Source organism: Mesocricetus auratus, unplaced genomic scaffold (assembly GCF_017639785.1).
Source record: "Mesocricetus auratus isolate SY011 unplaced genomic scaffold, BCM_Maur_2.0 Super-Scaffold_100038, whole genome shotgun sequence".
NCBI classification, from domain to species: domain Eukaryota; kingdom Metazoa; phylum Chordata; class Mammalia; order Rodentia; family Cricetidae; genus Mesocricetus; species Mesocricetus auratus.
Window position 1 is genome coordinate 10,329,069 of NW_024429216.1, and position 19,851 is coordinate 10,348,919.

General features: G+C 57.2%; 1 protein-coding gene across 1 annotated transcript; it reads right to left on the reverse strand.

Annotated features, from left to right (window-relative positions):
* Positions 1–1,532: 1,532 nt before the first annotated feature.
* Kcnn4 (potassium calcium-activated channel subfamily N member 4) lies at positions 1,533–16,506 on the reverse strand. The gene is made up of 9 exons (XM_005086331.4): positions 15,850–16,506; positions 11,827–11,922; positions 9,510–9,931; positions 7,616–7,751; positions 5,391–5,501; positions 4,838–4,956; positions 4,589–4,658; positions 2,668–2,838; positions 1,533–2,261 (listed from the first exon to the last, which is right to left on the reverse strand). The coding sequence occupies exons 1-8, from the start codon at positions 16,006–16,008 to the stop codon at positions 2,671–2,673; spliced, it is 1,281 nt and encodes a 426-aa protein (XP_005086388.1). The 5' UTR covers positions 16,009–16,506; the 3' UTR covers positions 1,533–2,261; positions 2,668–2,670.
* Positions 16,507–19,851: the final 3,345 nt, after the last annotated feature.

Sequence of the window (19,851 nt, forward strand, 5' to 3'; positions counted from 1 at the left end):
CCTCGAATAAAACAGCGGAGCTAGGAGACGGTGTGGTTGGCACAGTGCAAGCTTGAGGCTTGGATCCCAGAACCCGTGTGACAACAGCCAGACGCGGCGGTGCCTGGGAAGGCAGACATGGGCTGATGCCTGGCGCTCTCCAGCCGTGAATCGGTGCAGCATGTTCCATGCCAGTGACAAATCCTGCTCTCCCACCCCCCAAGAAGCAGGCTGATCTCTGAGTTCAAGGCCAGCATGGTCTACAGAGTGAGTTCCAGGACAGCCAGAGCTACATAGTGAGACCCTGCCTCAGAAAAAGAGAAAGGTCACACACACACACACACACACACACACACACACACACACAGGCACTCATGCACACGCACACACACACTCACACACGCACGCGCACACACAGGGAGCCGGGCTCAAAACCCAGGCGCACAGTAGGTGCTCTGTCAGCACGAGCTCCTCCATTTTCCTGAGACCCAGCCAGCTCCACGTGAGCGGTTGTGAAACTACTGTGCAGCAGTGTGGGCGCCTGCTGATCCCTCAGTGTGTGACTTGGCGTCAGGACCCGGGCAGGCATGAATGAACAGGGGAAGTCAGCAAGGACCAGGCAAGCCACACACCATGTGTGAAAATTATTAACGGTGGTGAAAACAACTCCTCCCTCTCGGAACAATACCAGACGCTCGCCCAGCCCACTATGGCACTGTGTTTCCTTAAACCATCCCAGCAGTTCCTTGGAGACACAACATTTCACAGGTGGTAAAAAAAAATGTCCAGAGAAGCAAAGCCGCTTGTCCTAGGTCACACAGCAAGTGGCAGGCAGAATTAGTCTTGATGTCCATCTGCCTGAATTCGAACTCCTTGCTCTGGCCTCAGATCCGGGCCGGGTGTCCGTGACAACCACCGGGTTTATTAAGCTGGAGGTGGGCACTTCAGGAGGCCTGGCTGGCACTTTTGTTTGTTTTCCATTATGTGTGGCTAGCAGGTGGGACGTGCCACTATGCTCGAATGTCAGAGGATAACCGTGGGAGTCGGGTCTCTCCTCTCCGGTTGGTCCTGGGGATTGAACTCAGGTTGCCAGGCGTGGCAGCAAGCTCCGTTACCTACGGACCCATCTCGCCAGCCCATTTTGTTGTTGTTTTTGAGACAAGATCTCAGGTAGCTGAGGCTGGCCTTGAACTCCTAACCCTGCCTCCACCTCACAAGTGTTGGGGTTATAGGTGTGGCCAGCTGTCTCTATGTTTATTTCCTTCCTGCCTTGCTGTCCTCCCCCCTCCCCCCACTCTCAGAACGGGTTTCAGTATGTACCTCTAGACCGGGCTGGCCTCGAACTCACAGAGATCCTTCTGCCTCTGCCTCCCGAGTGCTGGGATCGCAGGCGTGCGCCGCCTGACTGGGGGCCCAGCCTCCTGAGTGCTAAGAACATTCGGTGAGCCCTGCTCCGGCTTTGTCCGCAGATGGAGAAACTGAGCTTGGGACCGGGCGAGTGCCTTCCGGGGCGCGGTCCGAAGGACTTCGGTATTTGGGGAGAGACGGCGGAGTCTGGTTCTATTCGCCATTTATTACAAAGTGTGACCGTGGACGGGCGCGTGGCCCCCGCCCCCCTTCCCCGCAGACATCCACCTCTGCGTTCCGGGAAAGCCGCGTCTTCCGTGGCGTCCACCAGGGGGCACCGGCTCCCGCCCCTCGGACCTGGTCCCTCCAGCGAGGCCGGCCCGCGGTTAACTGAAGCGTCCCAGCATCCTGGGCCCCAGGCTCCCTGTTGCCTCTGCCCCCGCCCCGGGAGCCCGGAGTCTGGCCCGGGTCACCTCCACCTCTGGCAGAGCTTGAGAGTTCGTGAGCAGCAGCAGCAGCACAGCGAAAGGACTTCTGCCGAGGGTGTGTGTGTGTGTCTGTGCGTGTGTGTGCACGCGTGCGTGTGTGCGTGTGTCTGTGTGTCTCTGTGTGTGTCTGTGCGTGTGTGTGCGCGCGCGCATGTGTCTGTGCGTGTGTGTGCGCGCATGTGTCTGTGTCTGTGTGTGCGCGTGCATGTGTGTCTGTGTGTGTGTGTGTGTGTGTGTGTGGTGGCCCTGATGCCACTGCGGTTGGAGGTCCAAGCCAGTGTCCCCTCGTGGCCGCCGCCACCGGAGAGTCCACGCATGTCAACGCGGACGCACGTCGGCCCTGGCATCTTGAGGCGCTTTATTCATGGGGCTAGGTCAGAAGTGGCAGGGAGGATTCCTTGAGCTCAGTCCTTGGGGTGCATTGCCCGGTTCCTTCTCCCGTGGGTCCTGGAGACAGAGGGGGTGGAAGATGGGTGGCAGGTTAGAAGGCACAGGGGCGAGGACACCAGAGGTGAGGGGCTGGGGTGTGGCTCAGTGGTAGAGCCCCTGCCTAGAATCCCCCAGTGAGGGGCTGGGGTGTGGCTCAGTGGTAGAGCTCCTGCCTAGGTTCCCTGGGTTCCACTCCCCGCTCCCCCCACAAAAGGCAGAGATAAACGAGCCTAGCGAGCACAAATGGAGCGGTCCCTTCTTTTGCCAGTCCAGCTCTGAACTCAAAGCCCTAAGAGGTGACACAGCGTAAGAGACAGGGTGACCTTATGCACGGGCGTCAGTCACCCTGGGCACTGCCCACAGGTGCCTGTTTCTTCCTCAGTATCTTTCCCGCCCGGTCCCTGCCCCCCCCCGCCCCCCTCACCAGCTACGTGGCTTCCTGGCTGGGTTCTGGCAGTGGCGGCTGCTGCTGCAGGGCGGTGCCGAGCAGCTCTGTCAGGGCGTCCAGCTTCCCCGCCAGCCCGTCGATTCTCTTCTCCAGGGCCCGGTGGGAGGTGCTGAGACCCAGCTGCAGGTCGCACAGGATCATGTGCATCTGGGGGGAGCACGGGAGTGAGGGCGAGCACGGACAAGCCCTGGAGGACCCGTCCTAAGCGGCTCAGGTGGCAGAGCGCTTACTCAGCACCCCCGGAGCTGTGGGTGTGACCCCCGGCGCAGCTCTAGCCAGCGTGGCGGTGATTGGTGATTCGTATCTGCAGTCCCAGCGCTCAGTAAGAGCACAGGCAGAGGGGGCAAGGTCTTGGGTTCAAGGTCATCCCTGGCTACAGGAGTTAGTCCGAGGTCAGCCTGCGATGCTAAGGCTTTCATGCCTCAGGGGATGGAAACCCTGTTCCCATGGTAATAGCAGAGAACAGCATGGAGACGTCACCAGAAGTCAGAAATGAGCGTGTGCACATTCAAATTCACTTGAATTTGTGCTCATTTAATTATTTGTGGGATTGTTGATGCCTGGCTTCCAGACCCAGACCGACTCACTCTGGAGGGGATCCTCGAGATCTTTTGGGGGGGTCTGTGAGCCTTTTTGGTTTTTTTTTTGGTGGTGGTTGTGGGGGAGGCAGAGTCTCACGTATTCCGGGCTGGGATTTAATTTACAGTGTTATTGGAGTTAACAGACAAAGGGGTGCAGCCACGTGGGAGCTGGGAACCCAACCCGGGCCGTCTGCAAGAGCGGGAAGTGCTCTTAGCTGCCGAGCTGGCTCTTCAGACCTAATTACTGTGGATTTCCGATCCTCCTGCCTCTGCCTCCCAGCGCTGGGGGTACACACCCTGCCTGGTTTACATCCGGGCAAGCGCTCGCCCCCCACCTGCCGAGCGTGCTGCGGAAGCTCTCGGCCCATCCATTCCGGCTGACCCAAGCCACTCTGTCCTCTCTGACGTGTCATGCAGTTTGGGGACCTGCGTCTTCGACTATGTTTACCATGGCCTTGGTGCCAAGGGTGTCTGTTTGAGCAGTGCTGGGCTAATGACAAAAGGCTCAGGCCACCGCATAAGGAAAGAGCCGCCTGAGCCAGGCCACCATCGCCGGGGAAGCCAAGGGGGCTGAGCGTTAGCGGCCCGGGGCCCGTCTGCACTCGGGCTCCGGCTTTACAACAGCTCAGGGACTGGTTTTCTTTAAAACAACGCCATCGCCTGTCACAGCCTCCGTTAATTTTTTTCCCCTTAAGTTGGGTCAGTGTTTGAGCTGCTTTGTATATTTGCCTGGTTTTGTTTGTGTAAGAATTGCACCTGGAGGGGGATTTACATCCGTCCACATGTAGGTAATAAAGATAATTAGAAACCAAACACTGAAGCTCGGTGCGTGCTTTTACCGTAAAGTCTAAAGGGGGACAGTGTCTTACATGTATGCAGGTTCATTCCATAGCCTCTACCTCACTCCTGTGTGTCCAGCCCCCTGCAGTGGTTCCCTCTTTCATTTATTTTATGTTTTGGCTTTTCAACATCTGGCTGTCCTGGAACTTGCTTTGTGGACCAGGCTGGCCTTAAACTCAGAGATCCGCTTGCTTCTTCCTCCCAAGTGCTGGAATTAAGGGTGTGTGACACCACCACTTGGCTTTTTTTTTGCTTTTTTTTTTTTTTTTTTTTTTTGCTTTTTTGAGACAGGGTCTCAGGTAGCCCAGGCTGGTCTTGAACTCACGATGTAGCCACCTCCACAGTGTTGGGACTACAGGCCTATGCTACCATGGCTGGGTCTGAGAGTCTTTCTTTACAGCTTCATTTCCTTGCCCTCCATCCTCAGTCACCCCGCCCCCTCCCCGACCTCCTCCCAAGACCCCAGTGGTCGGTACCTTGGAGATGTCCACCATGGAATTCACTTGTTCCCGGAGCTTCCTGTGTTTGAGCCGTACCTGGCGGAACCTGTGGGGAGGCGGGCTCAGTTCTAACCCTGCACTGGAGTAGGGGCGAGGGGAGCAGAGCAGAAAGGATCGAATCTGGGACTCCAGGGCCACCGACGCCGAGGGGAAGTCAGGTCTCGGTGGACAGGCATGCACACAGAGCCATGCAGGGAGGTGACAGGGACACAGAGAGACCCTCACGTGCAGATGGCAGCCAGCAACTTGCGCTGATGCCTCCGAGCGGCTCGGGAGTCCTTCCTGCGCGTGTGTTTGTAATACATCCAGGCTTCCTGCAGGAGGCGCGCAGCCGACTCCTTCATCTGTGGGGGACACAGTGTCAGGGGACAGGGGTCCCTGAGAACCTCAAAGACCTGGCTTACAGTAGAGGGACTGGATTTTTTCCTTAGGGTCTTGCTACGTAGCCCATGTTGGCCTCAATTCTACTGCCTAATCCTCCTGGGGTCACTGGCATGAAACACCCACCGTGACTAGCTTTAAGGGGAATTGGCTTTTTTTTTTTAAAACAGGGTCTCATGTAGCCCAGTTGTCCTTGAACTCACTCTGCAGCTGAGGATGACCTTGAGCTCCTCATCCTCCTGCCTCCAACCTCTGGATGCTGGGATTACAGGCCTTACACCACCAGGCATTTATATGGTGCTTGCTGGGAGTTGAGCCCAGGGTCCCACGCACCCTAGGCAAGTGTCCTAACCACTGAGCTACAGCCCCAGCCTGGGTGTCCAGTCCCCAGCCTCACCTCTTTGGCGTAATGGATGTCCATCATGAAGTTGTGCACGTGTTTCTCCGCCTTGTTAAACTCCAGCTTCCGGGCCACCACAGCCACAAGCAGGGCTGTGCAACAGACCCCCTGTGAGCACACCAAGCAAGGCTTGTGAGGCTGTGGCACTCTTCGGGTCAGCTGTATGTCACCAGCTCCCCCCAGTCATTTCAGGGCCGCAGAGGGCGGGCGCGACCGCTGCCATTCAGGCTGGCCTTGAATGTAGCCAAGGATGATGGCGGCCAACCTCTGATCCTCCTGCCTCCGACTCCAAAGTGCTGCAATTGCGAGCACTCCTGGCCGTGCCTAGTTCATACCATACTGGGGACCTGACCCAGGTCTCCATGCATGCTGGACAAGCCAAATTCCCAGCCCTGACTGTTTGAGGGGTGTGACCAGAGTCACTCTATGTAGCCCAGGCTGCCCCCAAACCTGCATCAATCCTCCGGCCTCTGCCTCTGTGATTTTGGGATCACAGGCATAACCCACTCGTCACCTCCCCACGGCTCGAATGCCTCTCTCCTTAGACGGCTAATTTGAAGAGGAGAGGTCTGCCTGTTTAGGGAACAAATATGTCCTCCCTAGTGTCTGTGTAAATGCTGCCAGCTGCCACCTGCAAAGTGTCAGAGCAGAGGCTGACAGAGGAGCAGTCTGCTACAGAGCCAAGCTCTGTGACACACACCTGTAGACCCAGTACCGGGGGAGGAGGGCACTGTGCTGAGGCAGGAGGATCACCCTCTGTTCCATGGCAGCTTTGAGGCCAGCCTGGGCTACACGAGCCCCTTGTCCACGCCTTCCAAAAAACGAAAAGCCCACAAAAGAGAGCCGTCCAGATGGCTCAGGGGGTACAAGGCACTTGCCGAAGCCTAACGATCTGAGTTCGAACCCCAGAACCCTCATGGTGGAAAGAGAGAAGAACCTTACCCCGAAAGTAATCCTTTGACCTGGACACGAAAGCCTCGGCAGGCAAACCCTCCCAAATAAACCACTAAGTATAATTTTAAAACAGTAGCGTCTAGTTTTCTCATTTCACATAGCTTCAGTTTTTCTTTCTGTCAGAAGACGCAGCCCTGAGGCTCCCGACCCGTCTGGCTTTTACCTCTGACCCAAAGACTCACTACTGTGTGGGTGTCACACTTGCCTGCCACACCGGTGGTCACCATAGGCTCAGGGCTTAGGGACTTAACATGCCCCGGGCAGCATCAGAGCAGGGAGCTGGCAGCTTAGGCCCCCTGTGGGAAAGCCTACACCAAGGCACTTGGAGCTGGACCCCAAGAGGAACGGGGTGGGGGAGGGTCTGTGGCAGGAGAGAGGAAACGCCTGGGGAGCTTCTGCGGCTGCCTGGTGGGCTCTGAAGCCAGGGCGGGGCCAGCCAAATGCCAGGGATCCGTTAAAGCAACCGTCCCCCAACCCCCACTTCCTCATGGAGGGCCCAGGAGCTGGGGTCAGAACAGATGTGTAGGATCAGTTACAGCAACTGTCAAATCACCCCCTGCTCCTCTCAGTGCGGCACTTATTGGGTATTTCCCGTGTTTGAACCCTTGACACGATGTTCTCATTTACCTTCTCAGCAACCCCGCAGGGAGGACGCTGGGACTGGCACCCACCCACTTTACAGACAGGGACACTGAGGCCCAGACGCATCATGCGGTTTGTTTGAGCTCCCAGATAGACAAAAGACAAAGTGGGGTTTGAATCTACCAAGCCTGGTTCTCAAAAACATACTCCGGATGATGACTCTACCCTGGGGGAGGACAGGAGACTGGATCCCTTGACTCGGGAAGAAAATAGGGCTGGGAAATTGGAGCCTGGGTCTGAGGAAATGAAATCTGGATTCTAGGAAGGTCTAAAGGAGTAATGGTCTCAAAGAGAAAAAAAAACGGGCCGTTTGTAGTATCCAGCGTGCTGAAGGCTGAGGCAGGAGGATTGAGGGTTGGAGGCCAGCAGGGCGTATGTAGGGAGGTTGAGGCTAGCCTGGGAAACTTAGCAAAACCTAACTTAGAGGAGGAGGGGAAGTAGGGGAGGGAGAGGAGGAGGAGGGAGAAGAAAACAAAATGGTCCAGGTTTTGAGTAAAGAACGAGGCTGTGGGGGTGTCCAGACACCCACTCGTTTTCCACGGATGTCATGTTGGCTCATGGTTTCCTGAGCCACGGGGTTAGGCAGGGGGCAGGGTGAGGGTCGGGGGGGGGGGGCCGGCACTCACCATGACTCCGGTGCATAGGCAGACGATCTTGCCCCATATGGTGCCGGGTACCACGTCCCCATAGCCAATGGTCAGGAATGTGATGGGTATCAGCCACAGGGTGTCTGTGAGGTGTCCCGTGGCATTGACGGCCTGCCTATGGGCAAAGAGAACTTAGTTCTGAGACCCCAGCCTGGGGGTGCCGGCGTGGTTTACACACCCCTAATCCACCCTCCCTCACCTCCCCACTCTTAATCCAAAGAGGCATCTGGATGAAAGCGAGAGATGCTGGCCTTTTGTCTGCCGCCGCCGTGTGACCTAGCTCAGATGCTCAACCACCTGGGTTGCCAGTAGATATCCAGGGCCACAATCCAAATCTAGTTCTAGAGCGGTGGTTCATGACCCCTGTGTGGGTCGAGACCCCTTGGGAGGGCCGAATGACCAGATAATTCTGCACAGCAGACATTTACGTGACGGCACATACCGGTAGCCATGCTACAGCTACGGAATAGCAATAAAAATGTTATGGCTGGCCGGGCGGTGGTGGCGCACGCCTTTAATCCCTGCACTCGGGAGGCAGAGGCAGGCGGATCTCTGTGAGTTCGAGGCCAGCCTGGTCTACAAAGTGAGTTCCAGGACAGCCTCCAAAGCCACAGAGAAGCCCTGTCTCGCAAAACCAAAAAAAAAAAAAAAGCTATGGCTGGGGATCACCACAACAGGAGGAGCTGTGTTAGAGGGCGGAGTGTTAGAGAAGTCAAGAACGGCTGTGCCACAGCCCGTTTGGGCTCAGCTAGGCACCCAGGGCTGCCCGATGCAGTGTGTGCGGATGAGGGCCTAAGCATGAAGACACAGCCCGAGGTTCACCCGTCAGGCTCTATCCAGAGGAAGCAATGCCTTTATCTGACATCCACCAAGACGCTGCACGGCCTTCAAGTAATAGATCAGGATCAAAATGATCCTGATGGCCTCGCTCTCTTTTTTGTTTGTTTGTTTGTTTTTTTGAGACAGGGTTTCTTCTGTGTAAAAGCCCTGGCTATCCCGGAACTCGCTCTGTAGACCAGGCTGGCCTTCAACTGACACACAGTTTATGTCTGACCTCTCTTAACAAAAAAAAAAAAAAAAAAAAAAAAAAGGCAGGCAGGAGAGATGGCTCAGAGGTTAAGAGCACTGACTGCTTTTCCAGAGGTCCTGAGTTCAATTCCCAGCAACCACATGGTGGCTCACATCCATCCGATGCCCTCCTCTGCCATGGAGGAAGAACACTGTATATACAATAAATAAATAAATAAATCTTTAAAAACAAAGGCAAGAAAAGACTTATATCTGGGGCAGGGCACAGCGGCCCTTGTCACCCCAGCGTTTGGAAGGCTGAGGGCGGAGAGTTGGGGCCAGCCTGGGCTCCAAAGGCTTGGATTTGTTAGGTTGAGAAGCCTGCCTTTGCCCGCAAGGCTCTCGCGCCACAGGCTGGGTTTCTCTGTAAAGGAGGCAGTTGAGGATCTGTGGGGATCCAGTCGCAGCCCCCCATCTGTTTACAGTCGCTAAGCGACAGCCAGGGACTGCAGGGAATTCCTCTGCAAAGTGGTTCCAAATGTCCGCCGTGCAGTCACGGCTTACTGTACCTGCTAATTTGGAAAAGTTGTTTTTTTTTCCACAAGGCTCTGAACTCAGTTTGGGAGCCAGAGGGTGGGGTTGCTTAGGGGCTCTGTGTGTGTGTGTGTCTTGTAGGTGGCCCAGAGGATTGGTTAGGAACGACCTATTGAGGGCGAGGGCGTGGGATTTCCCAGCCAAGAACGATGGAAAGTGTGAGCCTGCCCTGCTGATGTTGGCTCGCCCGCCCGCAGCCTTGCATCCTGTGCCACCGTAGCCAGCAGGCCCTGAAGTCCTCCCTCCCCTCCCTGTGCTCCAGGCCCCTCACCTCTCAGCCACAGACAGCACCCAAGCCGTGGTGAGCCAGAGGCCGAGGGTGAGGCCCAGCAGCAGGCGACCCGGGTGCGTGTTCATGTAGAGCTTGGCCACGAACCAGTGGCGGAAGCGGACTTGGTTGAGCGCTCCGATGCTGCGGTAGGAGGCGTTGAGCAGGACGCCGCTGCGCAGCAGCACCGCACGGGGCACTAGGTAGAGGCGCAGCAGCATGGCCAGGGACAGCAGCGCCTCGCCCTCGCCCAGGAAGCTCGGCCAAGGCTGCGCTTCGGTGGCCTCTCCCGCCCGGGTGCAGTGTGGGCTCCGCAGGGGCACCGGGTGCACCCCGCACACCAGCAGCTCCAACAGGATCTGCGCCACCTGCCGCCGGGTCAGCGCCACCCGCCAGTCCCGGAGCCCGTTGTCGGTCATGAACAGCTGCCGGGAAGGGGCAGACACGGGGAGAGAGGGTCAGGTACCGGGCAGACGGTGGCACGCCCGGCCTGCGCCCCGAGATAAGACGTGGGGGACGCCCTGGGCCTGGAAAGGATAGAGATAACTGCGCGAAGAGCCGAGGGGAGGAGCGGGTGGGGGGAGGGCAGGCAGGGGGAGCCCAGCAAGCCACCTCTTCTCCACTCAAACTCTCCTGGCTAGTTCTGGCTCACTTCCGGGAAGGTACTCCCCCTCGTACACCAATTGAGTGCCTGCTGTGTGCACTGACAAGTTTTAAACCCCACGATTTGTAGTGAACAAGACAGAACCACCTACCTCCCAGGGCTTACGCTCCCGCCCCCGGGGCTCTCCCCACTTATGGCTCGGGAGTAATGCCACTGGCAGAAATAATAGTCAGGGCCAGTGGATGGCTCGGTGAATAGGGCATTTGCCACCAAGCCTGACTTCCTGAGTTCCATCGGGACCCACTGTTGTAGGAGAGAACTGACTCCATACAGTTGTGCTATAATTTCCACATGGACACTGTGGCATGTACACATCCATCCACACCACACACACACACACACACACACACACACACACGCACGCACGCACGCACGCACGCCCGCGCATAGTTTATAGCCAAGGCTGGGCTCAAATTCGTGTTCCTCCTGCCTCTGACTCCCAAGAGCTGGGACGACAGGAGGGTGCTGCCTAGTTCCGTTTATACAGCATTTTGCATGGTCCAGGATTGCTTTGCCCTCTGTACAGGAGACTCAATCAATGCTCAAACAGGGTGAGATTCAGGCATTAGCACTTCCAATTTACAAATCCGGAAACTGAGGCCAGGGTCCCACAACAGGGCAATTGAACAGTGGGCCCAGAGCATGAAGGGCTCTACCACTGAGCCACACCCTGATCTCCTCACTGGGGGATTCTAGGCAGGGGCTCTACCACTGAGCCATGCCCCCAGCCCCTCACTGGGGGATTCTAGGCAGGGGCTCTACCACTGAGCCACGCCCCCAGCCCCTCACTGAGGGATTCTAGGTAGTGCTCTCCTGCTGAGTCACGCCCCCATGTCTCTGCCCTATATTCTGTGTCCCCATCTATTGCACTCCCAAGTCACCTAACGCATCACCCCACTTCTGTGCAATTTTTCCCTTCAGACTCAGTGATTCTTCCTGGCCATCCTTGAGCTCTGGTCTCTCTGAGATGAATTCCCATTTCCATCTCCCCAGATCCTGTCGCCCCACTCCCACATAAAACAATGACTCTCGGCCATGTATGGCCACACCCAGGGAGGCACTTGGTTAAAAGCACACATTCTTTGGGCTTGTGTGAAGGCTCAGTGAGCCAACACCTTTACCTCCAAACCCGATGACCTGAGTTCGAGTCCCAAAACCCACATGGTAGAAGGAGAGAACTGACTCCCAGACATTATCTTCTGACTTTCACATGTGTGCCCCGTGAATAAACAAGTTAAAAATGTAAGTACTCACTATTATTACAGTTGTAGAGAAGTTAGAAATGTAACTTAGTGGGTAGAGCCCCTGGCTAGAATCCCCCAGTGAGGGGCTGGGGGCGTGGCTCAGTGATAGAGCCCCTGCCTAGAATCCCCCAGTGAGGGGCTGGGGGCGTGGCTTATTTGTCAACATGTACAAGGTCCTGACTTCAATAATAAAGGAAACAAAAGCAAGGGTTTTGGGGCGTGGGAGCTGGAAGGGCAGGCGCTGTCACCATCCTTGCATGAGCAAGAAGCATGGGGGCTATAGTTGAGGCACGGATCAGACGCCCCGGCAGAATCTGCCTGCGCTTCACCCCATCCAGCGGGCACGGGTGTAGACACATGCGTCCAGGGTGGGAGGACGCTTGGGGACACTGAGCGGCGGGACCCGGCTTACCTGGACCTCCTTGGAGTGGAAGACCACGATAAGGCAAAGGAGGAAGACGGTGGACAGGGTGATCAAACACTTAACCAGGAGCAGGTACAGCACCCACTGCGGGGAGGAGAAGGACAGTGAGCCCGAGCCCCCGCCCGCCCACCGTCCCCACTGCCCTCCTTCAGAAAGGCCACCTCTCTCTGCTCCTAAGGTTCCGACCCCCGAACCAGTTCTTCCTAACAGGACGTCTCAAAAGCATTCTTGAGTCTAGTGTCGTGGTTGCGCTTATGACCCCGGCCCTCGGGAGACTGAGGACGGAGGGCATCTGGTGTTGTGTCAGCCTGGGTTCATGTAGCAAAACCCTGCCTCAACCTGTCCCCAACCAGACGGCCGTGTGTCAACTCAGTCTCCACGACCCCACCCCCGGGGTGGTGGTGGTGAAACTCACATTCTTTCCCTTTCCCTATGAAAAGTAGTTCCTCATTTGCGCACACACGTGACGTCTAGAATAAGACATCCAGCCCCCCCGGAGAACGCCCCTTCCCTCCCCAGCGAGCAGCGGGGCTCGGGCCCCAAACCCGAATTCCAGAAGAGGCTAGATTGTCACTCAGTGTCCTACAGCGAAGTGACACCCTGTACTCGTCTGGGGAACGAATCCCTGAGACCTCCCCAACCCCAGCTCCCACAGGGGCCCCCAACCCTGCTCTTTGAGTCCCCCTCCCCCTTTCCCCCCACCTCCCCTGGCTGTAAGCCCAGGGCGCACACACATGCGGGGGCGGGGTTGGGGGAACCGGGACGGAAGCTCAGGGCCTGCCTAAACCACCAGAAGCTTTTTTTCTTCCTCTCTTTGTGTGGCAAAGCCTTGGAGGGATCGAGGTCCAGGGAGGAAGGATTTAGAGAGCCCGGGATGAGGCTTGCTGAGGTACCGAAGCCGGTGATGCCCACAGGGGGACGGCGCCTCCCCAGGGCAGGGGTTCCCTGGTTCACTCCCTCATCCTGCACCTGTCTCTCCCCAGCCCCGACTGGGCCCGGGCCAGCACCCTGCCTCTGAGCAGGGGACCAGGGCCAGTTTCCTGCCCTTGGGGGCCTCCCCCACCCGGCCTGAACAATGGCGCTGTTGTCAAGCCTTCCCCTCCCCCCTCATCCTTCCCAGGCTCCCCAAGCAGTTTTTCAGTCTGTCTGGGCCCCGTCCCGAAGGCACCAGCCACTTCCCCCCGTGATATGCTGCTCCGATGCCCCACCTGTGTTTCCACACACCTGGACTTCCTTCCCTCTGAGTATTCAGTGTTTTATTTTGTTTTGTGGCAGGGTCTCCTGGAGCCACACTGACGGGTGTTGCCCTCGCTACTTAGCTTAGGGTGACTTCAAACTCCTCATCCTTCTGCTCCTATATCACCCCTATGTCACCCAAGTGCCTCAAGGGAAACGGATCTAGTCCCCAAGCAGACAGACACAGGGAGCAGGGGTGTCTCGAAAGTCACACTCTCTCCCTTTCCCTATGAAAAGCAGTTCCTCGTTTGTGTATACATGTGATGCCTAGAAAAATATCCAGCCCCGAGGCATGTATTATCACACTCCATTTGCCCAGGGATGGGAATCGAACCCAAGAGTTTGTGTAAGCATGTGCTCTACCGACTGAGCTACCGCCTGGCCCTGGTGGTAGGGTTGTCTCTGTCGGGCATTTCTTTTGTTTTTTTGTCCCCCCCCCCAGACAGGGGTTTCACTATGTAGCTTTTGGAACTCGTTGCAGAGACCAGGCTGGCCTGGAACTCACAGAGATCCGCCTGCCTCTGCCTCCCGAGCACTGGGATTAAAGTCGTGCACCGTGACACCTGGCTTTTGTATGGCTGCCCTGTATCCCTCTGGTGTGCGTCTCTCGAGCTGGGGTTTCTCTGCGGCTCTGGGGTCCATCTCTGTCCCTTACAATGTGGACTGTCTCTGTTCAGTTTTCCGTCTGTGCCTCTCTCTCTCGGCGTCTCTGTGCATCCCGTCCTCTCCACCTCATCCAAAGAGCTCTCTGTCCCTTCCTCCCCAAGACTTGGCACCTGGCCCTCCTCCTGAGGAGCAGGTGTCTCCATTCTGTCAAAATAAGCTTGTTGGCTTGAGATGGAGGAGACAGGAATGTCACGAGGCGGCCATTGGTCAGGAGCATAGCTCACAGCTGTCACAAACAGAGTAGGAAGAACAGGGCGGATGCTTGTGGCCACAAATTTGCACAGATGGTCATGGATGGCTCAGTGGTTAAGAGCCCTGGCTGCTCTTCCAGAGGACCCGGGTTCAATTCCCAGCACCCGTATGGCAGCTCACAACGGCCTGCAACTCTAAGATGCCCATAAAACAAAAATAAAAACGCATTCTTAAAAAGATGCTAATGAACAGATGGGGAAACTGAGGGATCAGAGGGTTACACCCCGATTCCCTCAAGGTACCACCATTGGAGGAAAGGGCCTGGGCTGGGCAGGTGATGAGGAGATGGAAAGGATGAGGGAGGGCAGGTCTCTTGGGGAAGGAAAGATCCCCCCCCCGTTTCTTCCCGTCTGCCAGGACTCCCAGGTCCCCACCTCCCATGCTGGGTGCTGGGTGCGGTGCTGGAGCGTGGGAGCGCCCGGCAGGCCCCAGCCATGTTTCCTGTTGGCATGGCTCTCGGCAGCCCCACCCCCTCGAAGTGACTGCCCTCTCCTTGGCCGCTTGGCTGAAGGAAGCTGGCCTGCCCTGACCCTCCATGTGGCTGCCCGTCCCTTAGAGCCGCTACCCCCAATCCTCAGATACAGGAGATACAGGCTGAGCCCGGGCCAGAAGCTCTCCCAGGGAACTCCCCAGGGGCAGGCCACATCCACAGCCCCCGCCTCAACTTTCCTGCTGAACAAGTGTTTCCTCCTCAAGCCGCAGACTCAACCCTTACCCTCCATCTCTCTTATGCCGCATGCCTGACCAAGGTCGGACTACCCCAGGGCTTGCTGAGGCCTGTCCCAGGCCCGCCTGTGCTCCCCGGCCCGCCACAGATTGACTGATGGCTCTCACCAATGCGTTCTCCCCATCCCCCGTGTCGTCCCGTTCTCTGGGTGTTTTGTTTTTAATTTTAATTGTTTTTTTTTTGCTTCTTTGAGATAAGGTCTTGTGTGCAGCCCAGGTTGGCCTCCACCTCAGTAGGTTGCTGGACCAGGCTGGCTTTAACCTTCTGATCCTCTCCGTGTCCCCGGGGTCGGGGTCCCACCGCCATGCCTGGCAAGGCGGCTCTCACTCTTGAGTCTCGACCCCCAGCCTCCTGTTCCCCAGCAACTAGGAATTCAAACCACCGTAATCCACTGGCAAGTGAATGGCAGGTGCATTCTGGGGGAATGCAAGCTTCTGTGTGGTGGGGTGGGGTGGGGTGGGGTTGAGGTCCCACCTCCCCCCTTTGTCGGTTAACCCTGGGGACACAGTCTGGTGGCCCTGGGTAAACAGTAAAGGCTAGATAAGGAGCGGGAGACACCGCCTAATAACACCGTCTCCTCCCCCTCCCTTCACCAGAACTGGGCTATCAAGGGTCAGCCTTGCACGGGCCTCAACAAGGCCCGGACCACCCAGTGGCCTGATAACACCTGAAGACTGATGCAGGGAGCCGGCTCCCTTCCGTATGGGGAGGGCTGGGGGAGGGCGTGGGGGGGTATCATACTAGCTCTGGTCTGGGGGTCCAGACCTCCTGCCTCAGACCAGGATTGCAAGACCCCAGCCCTCCTCCCTCAGACCTTAAGAAGTGTAAGACCGAGAGCCTCCTCCTGTAGACCCAGGACTGAAAGACCAGCCCCCCATTCTCACACCCAGAGGTTTTAACCCCCAGCTCTCCTCCCCCATGCCCAGGGGTCCAAACCCTAGCTTCCTCAGATCCAGGGGAGTCCAGACCTCAGCCCTCCTCCCTCCCACCTTAAGAAGTAAAAGACCTAGACCCAGGGCTGTAAGACCAGCCCTCCTTTCTCACACCCAGAGGTGTGAGCCCCTGGCTGTCCCCCCCCCACGCCCAGGGCTCCCGCCCCCTTCCCTGCACTGTGGAAGGGCTCCCCTCACCTGGCATCCCAGGAACCACAGCATCTCGGCGTGCAGTACCATGAGTCCGATGCCAGTTCCCGCCAGCGCCAGCGCCCAGCCGGCCACCCTCTTCTCCTGCTCCAGCAGGCGCTTTCTCCGCCGTAGGGCCCCCAAGCCAGTTAACAGCTCCCCGCCCATGGCCCCTGAGGTCTTGGGGCTCAGCCAGCTTCCTGCCCAGGGTCCCCCACCTCTCAGAACGCAAATGGCAGCCAGCTTGGCTTCCAGGCTGGAGGCCCGTTCTGCTCACTCTGGGACTTTTGCTGGAAGGCACAGCCTAGCCCTGTGCCCTCTGGGGAGTGGTAACTGCAGCGGGGCAGGGCTGGGAGGGACGGGGAGGTCCCTGGGTAGGGGGAGGCTACCCATCCCATCCCCTCCTGAGACTAAGGAGGGGCTGGGGTGTGTCTTGTGGCCCCAGGCAAGGAAGAAGAGTCCATCCACGTGGGCAAAGACGCACTCTGACACACACAATGGCCTGCGATTCTCCAGCCGTTTGCACTCCGTGGTACACACCTACAATCCACCACACCCAGACACCACAGGGCACCCCACGACAGACCGGAGACGGAGCCCAACACACCAGGACACACCGCACGACCTCCACAGAAGTGACTCACAAGTCCCGAAAGTTCAGAAACCCACAGCCACACCCAGCACACACACACACACACACACACACACGGGGTGACACACGCCAGCACTTAGGGGAGCAGCGGCATCTCGCGGCACACGGGGCCACCCAAAGGTTGTAGTCACACACACCACTCCGAGTGGGGCTGGGGGAGGGGCCGGAGAGACAGCACAGCAGTTAAGAACCAGTGCAACTCTGAAAAGTGTAACTTCTGTTCCCAGCATCTCCTGGGCAACTTACAACCACCTGTAACTTCAACTCCAGGGGGACCTGACACCCTTTTCCGGCTTCTGCGGGCACCCACACACATGTGGCATTCATTCACATAGAAATGCACACGTGTATAAATTGAAAAAAAAAACGTAAATAATAATTTTGAAATGGAGCCAGGGATGTGTGTAGCCAGCAGAATGCCCATGGGACACGCAGAGGCTCTGAGTTCTAATCCCCAGCACGGCATAAAGTGCATGGTGGCTCGTGCCTGCAATTGGGTGTTAGGGAGCCTGAGGCAGCAGAGGGGTGAGCGGTCCCAGGTCCTCCGCAGCTATGGATGAGTTCAAGGTCAGTCTGAGCTACATAGGATCCCAGTCTCCAAAACCAAGTAAAACCCCATCGCATTTTATGATACAAAGAGTTAAGCACCGCACAAAAACACGCACCAAGAGCTACACGGACACACAGCAGCTGTGGGCACAGCAATTCGTGAAAGGCACCAGGCACGGCGTACGGGGTTACACCCAATACGTGTAAACATCTGGGGGTGCAGACGCTGTCAGCCGGTGCCAGGAGAGCTGGACACGCACACACAGCAGCGTGCGTGGATGTGTGGGGCTCACACTCCCGACACCTACCCCGTGCGCCTGACACCGCACACGCCCCAGCACACAACACGACTCAAGCCTGCAGTCGGCAAACAGTGCCAACGGAAGTGTGCAAGCAGTGGACGTTCTAGAACATTCTAAGCACACAAGACACGGCCCAGGATGATAGCCTTGGGAGCGGGGGACTGGATTTGGACCCACCTGAATGCTGACGTCCAGATTATCATTCCATCGACCCAAAGCCGCACACGATACCTGTACACATTGTGCGCCGACATGTGTGGCCACACACACACAACGCAGCAGAGGCAAGACAGAGAGGCCCTTAGCGTGGACACGCATCCTGATATGAGACACAAGGTCCTTTCGCTGAGTGAGACGCGGTGTAACACGCACAAAACCAATAGATGGGCCTGGGGAGACGACCGGTAGGTAAAGTGTTTGTGCACAAGTGTGAGGATCTGAGTTCGAATCCCCAGCACGATTGTGAAGAGTCCTGTGCAGGGGCTGGAGAGATGGCTTAGCCCACGCAGCTCTCGCAGAGGACCCCGGTTCAGTTTCCAGCATCTTCATTGGGTGGCTCGCAGGAGCCTGTAGGTTCAGTGACTTTAGCGCCCTCTTCTGACCTCCCCTGGCACTGCACACACACACACACACACACACACACACACACATTCAGGGCTACTGAGCTGGCTCATGGGGCTTAAGGGCACCAACTGCCAACCCTGATGATCTGGGTTCAATTCCCAGAACCCGCATGGTGGAAGAGGAGAACAGATCCTCTGACCTCCTCACAGGCACCGTGCACACGCACACACCGTAAACAAACAGAAGGTGAACAACAATTGAAGAAGATACCTGGCATCAACCTCTGATCTCCACAGACACCATGCACACCCACTCACACTCACACACACACTCACACACCCACCCACACTCACACACACTCACACACCCACCCACACTCACACACACACTCACACACCCACCCACACTCACACACACTCACACACACAAAACCCAGCACAGTTATCTTTACTCCAACACAGAATACACACACACTCACACACACATTCACACACACACTCACACACACTCTGCACACTCCATTCCAAAACAGAATACACACACATACTCACACATTCATTCACACAGAGACACGCACACCCTGCACTCTATTCTAACACAGAATACACGTACACAGACTCACTCACGCGCACACACACATGTGCACGCACACACACGGGCACGCATGCACACACGCACCTCACCAGCGGCAAAACAAAGGCACATGGTGAATGTGACCCTGGAAATGGGGTGTTGTGTGGGACAGAGATTCGCACAGTGAGGAAAACAGACACACGGCTCTACATGCATTGTTCTGGGACCTTTACTGTTCCCCTGCACGCGGGCACGCAGAACTCACGGGGACACCAAGGCAGGGCACAGAGTGATGCCGGGGCACGGTGTCTCACCTCATTGTCCCTGCTCTCAGATAAGCGCTCAGACGCAGCTCCTTGCCTCCCCGAGTCCTGCGGCATCCAGGACTATGGACCCGCCAGCCACAGGGAAATGAGATGCCCAGGGATAGACATGTCTGGCACCACACCAGTGCAGCCCACACAGACACGCCCAGAGACTACCAACCACACACACACAGACACGCCCAGTGACAAAAACACACCCCATGGGGGTGCTCCACCCGGCGGCACATACGACGATCCCACTCCGTGACACATGGCTGGAGAAGGGTGGAGACACACCCAGGCACACCCGGACACCACACGTGTGTCGACTCGGAGAGGATGCTGCAGTCGGGCACTCCATGCTGCGAGCCCAGCATCCCTGTCTGCTCGCTGCCTGGAGCCTGGCACCATCCCTCTGCTTCCTCCTCCTGCCCAGGAACTCTCTGGGCCTTGCACACGACCCCTTTCTCAGGGTCTCCCTCACTCTAAGCCTTCACGTTTTTCTTTCATTTTTTGGTGTTGGGGACTGGAACTCAGGATAGTCTGTGGGCTAGGCTTGTGCTCACCACTGGGCTATACTGGGCCCCTCACTGGGGGATTCTAGGCAGGGGCTCTACCACTGAGCCACACCCCCAGCCCCTCACTGGGGGATTCTAGGCAGGGCCTCTACCACGGAGCCACGCCCCCAGCCCTGCCTTGACTCCCTCATCTTTCTAGTCTTTGTGTTTCTCTCCCGTGGCTTCTCTGCTAGCCTCCATCTTTTGGTACATGCCCAGGGCTCTGATGTTCTTCTGCTTCCACTTCTCTCTGGTCCTCTGTCTCCGTCTCTGCCTCTTTCAGCCTCTTCATCTTTGCGTGTGTTGCGCGTCTGTGTCTGTCGTCCCTGCTTTGCGGTTTCGCTGTCTCCTCCTCTCCCGTTTGCCTCCTCTGCGGTCACCGTCTTTTGCTGTCGTGGCTCTCTTCAGCCGCATTCTCTCTGTCTCTGGGACCCGCGTCTCTCCATCTTTCTGCCCCTCCCTCTCCAGCCCCCTCTGCAGCTCCTCTCCCCCATCCCTCCCTTCCGCAC